Genomic DNA, 12,343 nt, shown 5'->3' with positions numbered 1-12,343 from the left:
TGAGCTTGATCATGCCACATATTAGTGTGCTCACCTGATAACATCACACTTGTAAACAGAGCAGATGTGATGTTATCTGGTGAGCGTGCTAATATGAGGCACGATCGAGCTCACTGTTACGCCATGTCAACCTTCACCTGAATTCGTAGCAGGGTTCGAACTCACACCTTATCAGATGATTGTGATCGTGAGTTTTGAAGGCCCGAAACGCCGCGCTATGGATGACAGTGACACATTTCTGACCAGCAACATACTACAGTTCAGATGACGTTCAGAGAACTCTGGCAAAATGGCTGTCATCAGGCAGGACTAGAACCAGCAAATTTCCTGAGTAATTTGAATTTAATTGATTCTTGGGCATTGGAGGCTTATGCATTTGTGTCGTCCATGTTTGTAGCCTGCCTTGGCTAATTTTCGTTATTAACAAACAAGAGGTTTGAAATGTAAGCTGCTAGCCATGCAGTTGATGGTGCTGTTTATGCACCACGCTGGCCCCTATAGCCATGAACGATGATGACGTATATGTCATGTGACTTATGCCTAAAACAGTGGCTACAAAACCAGGTGGCACTGTGAACTGCAGGCTACGGACGCTAGTCAATCATACCCTGCAGTTGCTACTAACCTTTTTTAACACATTGCACAAAATCTTTCTATTATGTGACACAGTGCAACACAACATCCTGTGCTTTTCGAACCTACTTCACCCCGGTCAGTGCTGACGTCGGCATTATGTAATGGTATCACCTGGCCTCAGTGGTGTCACCAGTGTACGCGTGACTTGGTGCGGGAGCTCTTTGAAACGTTACCTCTCCCCCTCCCCCAATAATTACTTCCTTTCCACACAGGCGATACATTATAAATAGGGCCTGACTTTTTAGGGTTAAACCCGTATCCGCCCGATATTTACCCCCTGAACGAAATCTGTAAAATTCGGGTTTAACCCGAATCTACCCGAAAACATCCGGGTCGCGTGGCACACTCATAAGCGTGCATTAAAATAAAGTTTGATAACATTGCTAAACATTAGTTCCATGTTAAGACAAATTTTTATTAAACAAAAAAAAATGCACCTGAATACACCCGAATTCCTGACAACAGAATATGCCGTAACGGGATTTAACCCGAATACACCCGAATTTTCAAATGAAAAATATCACCCGATATTTACCCCCCGAATTTGGCCAAAAATAAAACCCGAAAAAGTCAGGCCCTAATTATAAATAACAGTATTGTACCACACTAAGAAAAACAAATAATTAGAAGAAAAAACATAATAATAATCATGTGCTTGCAAAGGGCTCTCCGGGTGCGCACCGCACCACCTAGTGGCACCACTGCTCCACCGGCAATCAGAGACGTGCAGGGTCGGAATCCCAACACCGGCGCCCGCTCACTAACCGTCGAATGCCATTCTAGGAAATCATTGTTGTGGTAGCCATATCCCAAGATGTGCCTTTCAAACATTTGTATGTCACATTTCAAAGGTTGTGTAGCGCACCGCAGTTTGCGCCCCCTAATAGCAGTAGCTGACCTCAATCTTCTGTACTATTCATTTGTTGCAAGATTCCAACATGGCCATGGCAGCAGAGCTAGAATGGGGCCCCCTGGGTGTAGCTGAGAAAGCTGCATAGAGGCCAGCAGATCCTCCACACTTTATATGCTCCCTTCACAATCACACAATCATTTATCACTTACCTCAAAAGTGTTATTTGTTTCATTCCACTGTATCATCTTTGTAAGCTTGAGATATGGCTTGTAAAGATTCCGGAACTCTTGCAACTGTGCACCCACAATGTTGTTGATCTTGTTCTTGTCTTCGCCAATTATCATTCTGAAATCACCTTGAAAACAATTTACGTGCGACGTTGAGACAGAAAAGTGACTCTCACGTGGTGCAAAACAGAGTGTGTCGCCCATGCATGAATCGGACATACACCTCAACGAAAAACCGAGACACGCGGGGCACGCAGACAAACACAAAAAGTTCTAAAATTGTGCTCTCAAAATTTTCAGTCTTCCGTCGAGTATTTCACGGCAGGTCAACAGACTTGTTCAAGCAGGCTATGACATGCAGTTGATTGCCTCCAGGGCTCCTATTCTCCTACGCAAGCTTAGTGTACGGCTGGACAGCAACCATGAGAATGTCAAGTCATCTTCCGACAACATAGTTGTCATACCGTATTATCATTCCGTCTCCCGCAACATTTTATCCGTTGCGAGAGATTTTGGACTGGAAGTGTTTTTTTCTAATGTGCTCAAGTTGAGTAGATTGACTCCTATTCAATATCATGCCGAAAGGATGCACTGTAAAGCATAGGTCTGCAATTGTATCATGCATATGTGCTACGGTTTATTCTATTCCTTTAAGTTGCGGTTTTTGTCATGTGGGGCAGACTGGACGTTGCTTGAATGACCGTCTTCAAGAACACCAGCTGAACTCTAGTGAGCTCACTGAGCATCTTCACCAATGCAACAACCGTGAGCCCATTTTCAACGAAACCGTGGTTCTGTCCATGGGAAGGGATAAATGGAAAAGACTTTTGAAAGAGAACGGTGGAGATAATGCAACGTGGGTACTGTATGAATACTAGGCCACCCTTTCTCCCTCTCCTTCTTCCTTCTCCTTCTCCCTCCCCTCTGGGAGTTGTTGGGTATTTAGGTAGTTATTGGTGTTATTAAGCCATTTCCTGTGCCCGAGAACTTTTCGTGTTTGTCTGCGTGTCCTGTGTCTCTCGGTTATGCGTTCCCTGATCATCATGCACCAGTTAGTCTGCGCCCTCTCCCTTTTGTGCGTACCTACATAGGAGAGGCCCGCGATTTTCAGGTACAGCTCCTCTTCCGTGAAGGTGTCAGGCAGGGTGAGCAGAGCTGTATGGATCGCGGTGATGTAGTTCAAGGCCATTGCACGTCTAATTTCAGGAGTGGGCTCCTGAAGGATTCTTATCTGAAAAGAGGAAAGTGCACGTTTAGAATGCACAATAGCGCAGCAGCACTGATAGCCATGTATAACAGATAGCGGTGCTTACAGGTTTGTGTAACCTTCCACTGAGATACAATGTTTCCCAGTCAAGCAGGTCAGTAATCAAACGATCGGTGCTTATGACGCCGTACTTCATCTGCTGCGGAGAAAAAAAGACAGACAAACTCACGCGAAAGAGAAGACACACAAAGACGAGGGAAGAGCGATCTGCAACTTACACCGCTGTCGTAAGGGACGTGAGTGTTGTAGTACACGTATGCACCGAAATCTTTCTGCACTTTGTTCACAAGATGTGCCCCACCATACCGTAGAAAGGAGTAGTGTTTCCAATTTGTTTCCAAGTTTTCTTTGTGCCAAGTGAGGGGATCATCTACAGCAAGGATAACGTCCAGCATGTTGCTCTGAAAAGGATGAATAGTTTCTATTTTAGCACGCACAGGTACAGCAAAAGCTATGGAAACATGCTACAAAAGGTATAGGTGGAATCACTGTGCATTTCTTGGCATGCTGGCATTTGAGAGAATGACTGAATTCTATGGGATGCTGGCCATCTTCGTGTTATTTCTGTATGCCGAGAAATGCGCGGTGATACAGTATGTGATGGATGTCGAGCTCTCATATCCCTTTATTTCGAGGTAACTGAGAGCTTATACGCCCAAAACCCATCAAGAGATATCCTTGCATCACTTGAGTATAAGATAATGAAGATAAGTACGTTTAGTTGTAGCTCTGCAATTGAAATCAACTTTCATGTGTTGTTTATTCTTCATTTTCAGGGCATCACCACAGTATAATTTCTCAATAAAAGCGTGGATAGAAAAATTAAACATTTGAAACAGGAACAGCCCAACAACCGTCGGCACGATGGAACGCGAGCATTGCGTCGAAACAACGTAAGAATAAGACGACAAACCTTCATGTTTGTTATTCCTTTCTGGGGCAATGCACCTGAGCCATAGCAAAAGGCAAAAGTAAACTTTCCAGGGAATATGCTCAATATTCGCGACCACGGAGCTAGCTCTGCTGCCCGCATGGAGGCCGCCATGTTGAAACTTGTCCCTCTGTCGTCAGTATCCATTTGGACTACAAACTTCCCGAAAAGTATTGAACTGCGTGTGATACACAGGCAACGTGGTCACGGTTCATCTCATTTGCGATACTTCGTGTGCAGTATTTCTGGGATGTACGTTGGCGTGCAGCCAGCTGATTAGGTGGAGGAGGCACTCGACCTGATACAGAAGTCCCATATATGACACGAGTACAACGGTTGAATGCGTAATGAACTAAATCACCAGTGAGAGACGAACGAATAAGAGGAGAGAAGAAAATAAACAAGTACAACAGTTTGTCAGTGAGAACGTGGGCATTTGTGTATGTCACTTTCCCATGCGACCTCTGCATTTCTTCTTCTACGATCAAAAGATGGCCGTCCGTCCGTCCATCCATCCACATACACAGGGTTCGCCAAGATAAACTTCCGGGTTTGTAACGAAGATAAAACAACTTGTAAAACAAATAAGAACAGCGTCGGATAAGAAAAGAAGAAAATAAGAAAAGCTAAAGTAGATGTTAGAGGACGTATTATGCCCCAAAATTGTATGTCGATACTGCCACTTCCTCCGTTTCTCTGCGGATAAATCGTGAAAATTAAAAAACCGCCGCTGCCTAATCGGCTATACCTGTGTTCCAGCTACTTTCCTCAGATAGCGACACGGTCGAAAGCGGCGTCGCACAGAACTAGTCTGCATTCAGTTCCACATGTTCGATGTCGTCTGCAACACCGCGCTCGACAGTCGAGCGCGGTGTTGCAGACGACATCGAACATGGAACAGCACAGAAGTGGAACAGCACATGAGAGGTGGCATCCAGTTAAAGTTTTTGTAAAACAAACAGATCCTCCTCCTCCTCCTCTACCACATAAAAATGACAGAACGACAGATCACAGGCAGAACGCTAGCTCCTACGGACTTTCGAAATAGATCCCAACGTCCATGTCCTGAAGTGGATATCAAGTGGACATGTCTGGGAGCTACATGAATCTTCCCTAATGAATCCGTAAGCGTACATCCGCAGGATGTACCGTAACGACCGTTTGAAGAATTGTCCGAATAGGGTCCCTGACGGGATGTTGCATGGAGCACTATCAGAGGAGAGAGAGAAACGTGACAAGGTGTGTCGCGGCGTGAGTTCGACTTTCGCTGAACCAACTGAATGTCTCAAACCTCTCTATAATATTATAGAGATGGTCGTGGTCCAAACCGTGGCCGCTCCGTTTGGGATAGAACATATGGTATGTACAGAGAGAACGACAGGTAGGCCAACATACACACGGCAATAAACATCTCTTCCCTTCGAAGCTACCGTAACTGTAGGAGCGGTAGAAGTGAAGAAGGTGTAGAAGTGAACAAGCGGAGACAGGCCAGTATGGTGGGCTAAGGACAGCAGGGAGGGTGTGCGTGATAGGGTGATAGTGTGAGCTTGGGACGACTTCATAGAAACTGTGACGACATTTTTCTCAAAGGGGTACTAAAGTGCAAAAATTTCTTCCCGCGAAATGACAGGTACCGTATAGCTTACACAGAGCAGTTGCGATATCAAAGCCCGCCTGGGGCACGATAAACCTGAAGCGCCTCCCGCCCCTCTTTCCACTTCAGACAAAATGCTCTTCCGCTGAAGACGAATGAGGAGGCAGTTGACAGAGACCTACCGTCGTGTGTCGCGTGTGTCGCAGTCGAGCGCTTGGCATGCCAAAAGAAAGAACGTAGCAACCAATAGCAACAAACTCCGAAACGAAAAATTTGATACGTGTGAATTGCAGTAGTTGGTCGCACAATTCTAGTGTGTAGCACACTAGAATTGTGCGACCAACTACAAGATCAGAGATATTCCCAAGATTTTGGTCTCTGGGGTGTTTGTGTTCTATAGGGGGTGTTTGGCACCCCTATTGGCAGATTTTCTGGCATTTTTTTACCTTTCTGGCAGACAATTTGGAGTGATGTTGAAAGATTTTTAGGGGTGCCTTAGGAGGGTGTAGGGGGTGCTGGGAAAATCTCTGGCTACGATGAGAATACATGTGCCGCTGTGTACGGCTCTGGCTGTACACCAACACAAAAGGAACGGGGGTTCATGTCCGTTGCGTCGTTCGTGATACATGAGCGAAAGAAACCTCAATTTACAACGTCCCTCTCCTCCTCAAAATGTCCAACAATGTGGAGCGGGCTCTCAGTGGTCTCCTCAAACGATCTATCCAATCATCGAGGGGGACCGTTTTAGGCGACCAATCCGAGGCCTCTTCACATTGCCGGCCTCCTCGAGAAAGGAGAGGGAAACGTAAATTGCGTTTTTTCTATGAATCATAAATCACGAACGACGCAATGGATGAATCCCGTTCGTTTTATGTTAGTGTCAAGGTAACGCAGTCTTTCATTCCGATTGAAATGTTTGCATTTGAGTGTCCCTTTAAAGTGTCTGAGCAAAGTAGCCGGTGTCTGCATAGCATAGCTGGCAGATGCCCTCACGATCTTTGCCCTCGTATCGGTTTTGCTAACTGAGGTTTCTACTCATTCCAGTAATTGACCTCTTTTTGCAGGGGAACCCCTAATCCAATACTAAGCACTAAGCCAACATATTTTACAAGGTACTTCAGGGGGTAGTAGGAGACACGATATGAAAGCAACCGGCACTTCATATCTTAATTATCAAAGACACGTTAATTAACTTCAGTAATTAAAAAAAAAGGAGCGGCTTGTCTCAATTAAGGAGATAAAGCACATCGCCTAGGAAAAGAGGAACAGCTTTTGTTTTAATTAGAAAGCTACTATTTTCCATCAACTAATAGTCCGTATTGCCACACCAGGTTTCTCCTTACCTCAATCCTTTTTTCGGAATATTTTCCCCAGCTCACTTTACCTCAATCCGTTTCTGAAAATCTGCTTCGCTCGAATCTTTTTGGGGAAATGCTGCATCATTTTTTTTTACCTCACTTCAACGTACATGAGGTGAGGGCATCCTCACCCTCACCAGCCCTCGTCGTGAGATGCCCACCTCTCTCACTGCGCGAGCGGCAAGGGCGTCGATCCTTTTGTTGCCTCGTTCCTCGACTAGCCGCGAGAGGGCGAGCACTTTCTGGCAAAAAAAAAAAGATCCCGATGAACGCACGCATGATAGTGTCGCGTGAGGCTCACTGGTGGCGTGTTCGCTATCAGTGACGAAGCAAATGATGCAGCATGTTCAACACGGCACGCCATTCAAGTTAGCACAGACGATGCGAGTGGCTGACGAAATCGGGGCCAAATATAGCTTTTACGAGAGCGTTATTTTCTGAGAGGTGAAGTGTACAGAATGTATCAAGGGCTTCGCTCGGAAAATGGACAGGAACGAAGAAGGTTCCCGCCATCGAGAGGCGCGGAAATAACAGGAGAGAGAAAAGAGAGAGAGGGGGGGGGGGCGAAATTAGACAGGCATCATTTGACGTAGTTCTCAACAACTTTATCGCTGCGCTCAATTCTCAGTTCGCCCAGAGAGTACTGCACAAAAAACTACATTTGATGCGCGTCTATTGTGATTTATCGCAGCGGCATTTTCTCGTGGATGGATTCTCATAAAAACGAACGTTTTAAATTGACACAGATCAAACACTGTAGTGATTTTTGCCGTTGGACAGTCAATCAGGGATTTTCACGACCCCCCCCCCCCCCCTTGACACCCCGTCAAATATCTTACAACAACCTCCCCACAAAAAGTAAACAAATAAAAATCAATAATATATGTCTGCCAAAAAGACCAAAGGATTCCACAAAGTCAGCATTTACGGGTACGTGTCACACACAGCCCGAGATCTTGCGCAAATCCCTATACCGCCAATACATTTAGCGAAGGCCAGGAACTGCACAAGAAGAGCATGAACACGGAGCCGACAGAAGATACTACGAAGATACGACTACTTGAAGTCGGTGGCACGAAAAAATAACCTATACAGTGAATGCGAGAAATCTTCCGCTCAGAAGTCACTCTGCGAACAATGTTTGCGCAGTTATTGCGAGATAAAAGACAAGACGTGACATTCAATATGCATGACGACAAAGCTTCACCCTCGCTAAGGAATAAGCTACCTCGTACGCGAGCAGCCGTCGAACTCCGTGCATCCCCAGCTTTGCCCCAGAGCGGAAAGGATGACTGGAAGCAGGAAAGTGGCGTCTTTCTTACGTCACGTGACGTCATTCGAGGAAAGTGACGTCATTCGAGTCTCACGGGAAACACTCCTAGAGAATACACACCTTGATTGTTTGGGACCTTGGAAATTCCCCTCGCGACAAGACGTTCATCTATATTCCAGATTTAGCATTTTCTAATCGTTGCATTTAGCAATTTCACAACGAGGAAAACAGCAAAGTTAAAGGAAAACGTAGAATGCAGTAGTCTGCAATATTTTGTGTAGTCTCACAGAACTGAAAGAATGTTATATTCAGTGGCTGTTCTTAGCTAAGGCTTGCGTGGTTCACGTAAGTCAGCAGCTAACATGTTTGTGTGTCGTGGGCGACGTGGTTGGTTTGGTTTCCGATTGCAAAATATATTTTTCGTGGAAGGGACGCATGAAAACAAAGGTCGGTAAGATACCGTTCTTCTCTTTTCGCACGTACCACCACCCATTTGTTGTCGGGACGTGAAGTTATGCAGGAATTCAGGAATTCTCCTGTATATTCCGGATAAACTGAACTACATAGCTCCACCAGGTGTGCTACAGCGGCATGGTGATCAATTACACAATTGAGGGGGGGGGATTGAACACCCCCCTTCCTTTCTACGCCACTGATTGTTGCAGTCAACATGAACAAGCATACGGACAGGCAAGCAGGCTAGATAAGCACTCACAGGGGAGCGCCACATTCGGTAGACGCCATGATGCAGTTTCTGAGCCTTTATTTTCCTCACCAGCGTCCTCATCGAATTCACCGTTCATTTGGTGTCTCCAAGTCCTTGCACTGTGTGCATAGCTTGTTGCAGCGAATGAAAACCGAAACTAACATTTCCTGTATACCTACAGCAATGCTGTTGAGTTGATCAACGGACATAGTAAAAAAGACGTTGTGACTTTCTGTGATGTAGATATTCTCCAAACTAGTATCATTATTACGTTGTGACGATGACGAGGAAAGGAAAAAAAAGGGGGACACGTGGTAGCGAAGGGATAGGATGGTTAAGTTGCAAGCGAGCTGGTGATAAGCTGCCGATAAGCGAGCTGGTGGTGAGCCGGAGCAACACCACCTAGATAGAGAAAGCCTGCTTACTCGTCGCCACGACGTAACAATTAAGAGTCAGCCAATGAGGATAGTGTTTTCAACGGCCGTCGCCAATCACGAACGTGCTTTCAGCGGTCGTGGCCATGAAGACGGAACCACCGTCGTCTGCGAGTTGTGATTGAACGTCCCCGCGTACTAAATGGGAAAACTTGGAAATAAAGCGCAAAAACGTTTCAATCTTTCTTAAAACTGATTTGCTTCTTTGATTTGATTCTTAAAACCCTTGCCAGCGCCGCATTTGGAAGCTAGCGGTGGCGCTACTCATCGGCCCGATTATTGCTTCCTCAATTTCTGCAATACTTTGTACTTCAGCTTTCCTGAGTATTTTTGTACAAGCGGTGGATGTCCCACGAGAGATTTTTCTTTCTAAAGTTGATTATCATCATCCTTATACATGTATACGTTTTCATATAGGAGCTGTTGCTGTCGTCTGCTACGGTATAGTCGTACGTCCGCCTCTGCGCGTTCAAAATTCAAATTTCCATTGTCCAATCATGACGTAGATCTCGCGGGTCGATGAGTAGCGCTCCTAGCGGATCCTGCGGACGGGCTCCTCATAGGGGTTGCCGATTATGACATGGTCGTTGTAATCTAGTAGGTCGTGCTTTTTATGCTGCGAAGATCAACGAAGTTTGGTTATCAAACATGCCTTCTAGACCAATAAACCCTGTATGGACTAAGTGGGCAAAATAACCTTGCGCTTGAGGATGGACAACGGTAACAAGAAGTAGAGAGACGAGGCTCCTGTCCACTTCTTGTTGTCGTTGTCTGTCCTCATGCAAGCTCAAGGTTATGTTACCCAATTCGTACCTTTGGAGAGTGCACGAATTATGATACAAAATGCATGACCTCAAGCCCCGCAGTGACGATCCTGCAAACGTGGGTCGAATTCTAATGGTAATTGACGCAGCATGGGTTGGTTGACTAATAGGTCTCCACGTAAGCAATGGCTGACGCCTGTGGAGGAAGTCCCTTCCATATTGAGGCCTTGGAACTTTGGAGACAAGAAGAGATGAAAGGAAAAATATTGAGAGCGATGATAAGCGAGATAAGAGCTCACGGGTATTGGAGCATGAACCTGAACTATCTACGTTCAGTTCTGCACCGTTATTTTTGCCTGGTGCCGAGGTCACCATACGGCTGTGTTCGCTTTCGTCTGACTTTCTTGTAATAAGAATAAAAATATCGGCGAAACAATCCAAATGCATTTAGTTTGAAGGAAGCAAGGGGAAGATAAAGACTAGAAAGCGCGACTATTTTTCTTCGCATCAACAAGTACGAGTAAAAGCAGAGGCAACTGAGTAGAAGCAAACGCCTGCAAAAACACAGTTAAGAAGAAGCAGAAGAAATGATACGATGTTGATGTTGGCGGGGAAAAAAATAGTAGGGAGAAAGAAATGATACAGCTATCAGATGTGGCTGTCTAATACAGTACAGCACTCTGAACATCCGCCTATATAGCACAGTTACTTTAAATACGAATCCCCCGGTGTCATTTTTTGTAATAACAGTAATTGTCATGAAGTTATTTCGTTTAGAGTAATGCTACCGTACTTACAAACGAGTCTCCATTTATGGAGCGACTTAGAAAAAAAGTGTCGTCCCAAACAGTGCCGTTTAACAGTTGCTGTGCAAGCACTTATTCGTGTCCTGTTAGAGATTGCTCTCAGTGTCGTTTACTGAGAGCAATCTCTAAGAGGACACGAATCAGTGCTTACAGAGCGCCGCGGAAATGGGTGGAAGTACGCCAAACAAATATGCAGATTGCGAGAATCATCCGCGGAACAGACGGTGACGTATCACACTATATGTTTAGCTCATATATAGAACAAATTATTCCGTGTCTCCGAGTACAATTTTCAAGCATGACACCGATCTACAACATAAAGTATACGACATGTATAATATAAACATAATCATAACAAAAAACTGTAATGTAAAGACTGATTACGCGCAGAGTCACTAACTAAGCTACGCTTATTTAGTCACTAAATAGTGGAGTCACTAGTCAGTAGTAGATACTAAATAGAGTCACTAAATGAGCTACGCTTATTGAGTGACCCTAGTTACGCGCTAACAAGGGGGGATCGCTGTTCCATATTACAAAAAAAAAAAAAAAAAACATGAAAGAAATAGAAGTGACTCGATATGGCGGAAATGGTGTCGTGAAATTCAAAACGAAGAATGTTACGAAATACGTAGTTTCCTAAGTAAGAATAAGGAAATGAGGAAAGCAGGGGCTATACTCGAAAAGTATCACTGAGGAAAGGGGCTTTTTGTGGGCTTTTCATTCAAGAGCTCAAGAGTAACTAGCCACACAGTAGCTAAACACACCAGCGGCATGGCCGAGCCGGTTACGGCGTCCCGCTCATTGGTGGTAGCCAAGGTCGTGCTGAAGACTGGGAGGTGGTGGGTTCGAATCCTACCACCGGCTGTGCTCTATCAGGTTTTCCCTGGGTTTTCCGAAGACTTTCCAGATGAATATCGGCACAGTTCCTCCTGAAGTCGGCCCAGGACACATACTAACCCCCTTGTCCCCCACTCCTTCCTGCTGTCCTCTCTCCACCTGTCCACATCTGTACGCCGCTCATAGCCACAGTTGCTTCGTGGCGCTAACACGGAATGAATAAAATAATAGAAACAGCAACTTCGAAAGCTCGCTGTCTATGATCAGCATACGCGCAAGTTGCTGTCTCTCTCCGATTGGCCGGCGCAGGGGAGAGGGTAACGGTAGGAGAAACCACGTGACCAGGTGTCTGTCCATTCACAAGGCAGCACTAAGGGGAAAGAGGGAAACAGAGGAGCTGCGCAGAACAGCTGACCTATTTACATTTTAAGTTTGTTGTCCTTCGTTTGATATTTTATATATTTTTAGAGCGTATTTCAATCACCATCACTGTTTGTCACTCGGTATTGGATTGACGAGAGGTTAGTCGAGCCCGAGCTGGCTTGCTATTTGAGGCTAAGGTTGAATCACCCGCGAGCGACATCATCTTGAGTGTCTAATAATACGACTGCGTAACGTTTGGCATTGTACGACTCGTGTATTTTCGAATGGACT

General features: G+C 45.4%; 1 protein-coding gene across 4 annotated transcripts in view; it reads right to left on the bottom strand.

Annotated features, from left to right (window-relative positions):
- Positions 1–12,343, bottom strand: part of LOC135399069 (phosphatidate cytidylyltransferase, mitochondrial-like) — a 121,553-nt gene that overhangs the window by 1,695 nt on the left and 107,515 nt on the right. For 2 of the 4 annotated variants that reach the window (XM_064630746.1, XM_064630747.1), the window contains exons 2-5: positions 3,202–3,384; positions 3,030–3,122; positions 2,800–2,947; positions 1,699–1,844 (exon numbers count right to left, since the gene is read on the bottom strand). In XM_064630746.1, the coding sequence (XP_064486816.1) occupies positions 1,699–1,844; positions 2,800–2,947; positions 3,030–3,122; positions 3,202–3,378 (564 nt within the window). In that variant the 5' untranslated portion in view covers positions 3,379–3,384. Of the gene's footprint in view, positions 1–1,698; positions 1,845–2,799; positions 2,948–3,029; positions 3,123–3,201; positions 3,385–3,896; positions 4,385–8,094; positions 8,146–12,343 lie in introns of those variants that run through there. The other 2 variants (XM_064630745.1, XM_064630744.1) reach the window with 2 other exon arrangements.

The sequence above is a fragment of the Ornithodoros turicata genome, chromosome 6, assembly GCF_037126465.1.
Source record: "Ornithodoros turicata isolate Travis chromosome 6, ASM3712646v1, whole genome shotgun sequence".
In the NCBI taxonomy this organism is placed as follows: Eukaryota; Metazoa; Arthropoda; class Arachnida; order Ixodida; family Argasidae; genus Ornithodoros; species Ornithodoros turicata.
The sequence above is the reverse complement of the archived record's forward strand: the minus strand, read 5'-3'. Positions and strand labels throughout refer to the sequence as shown.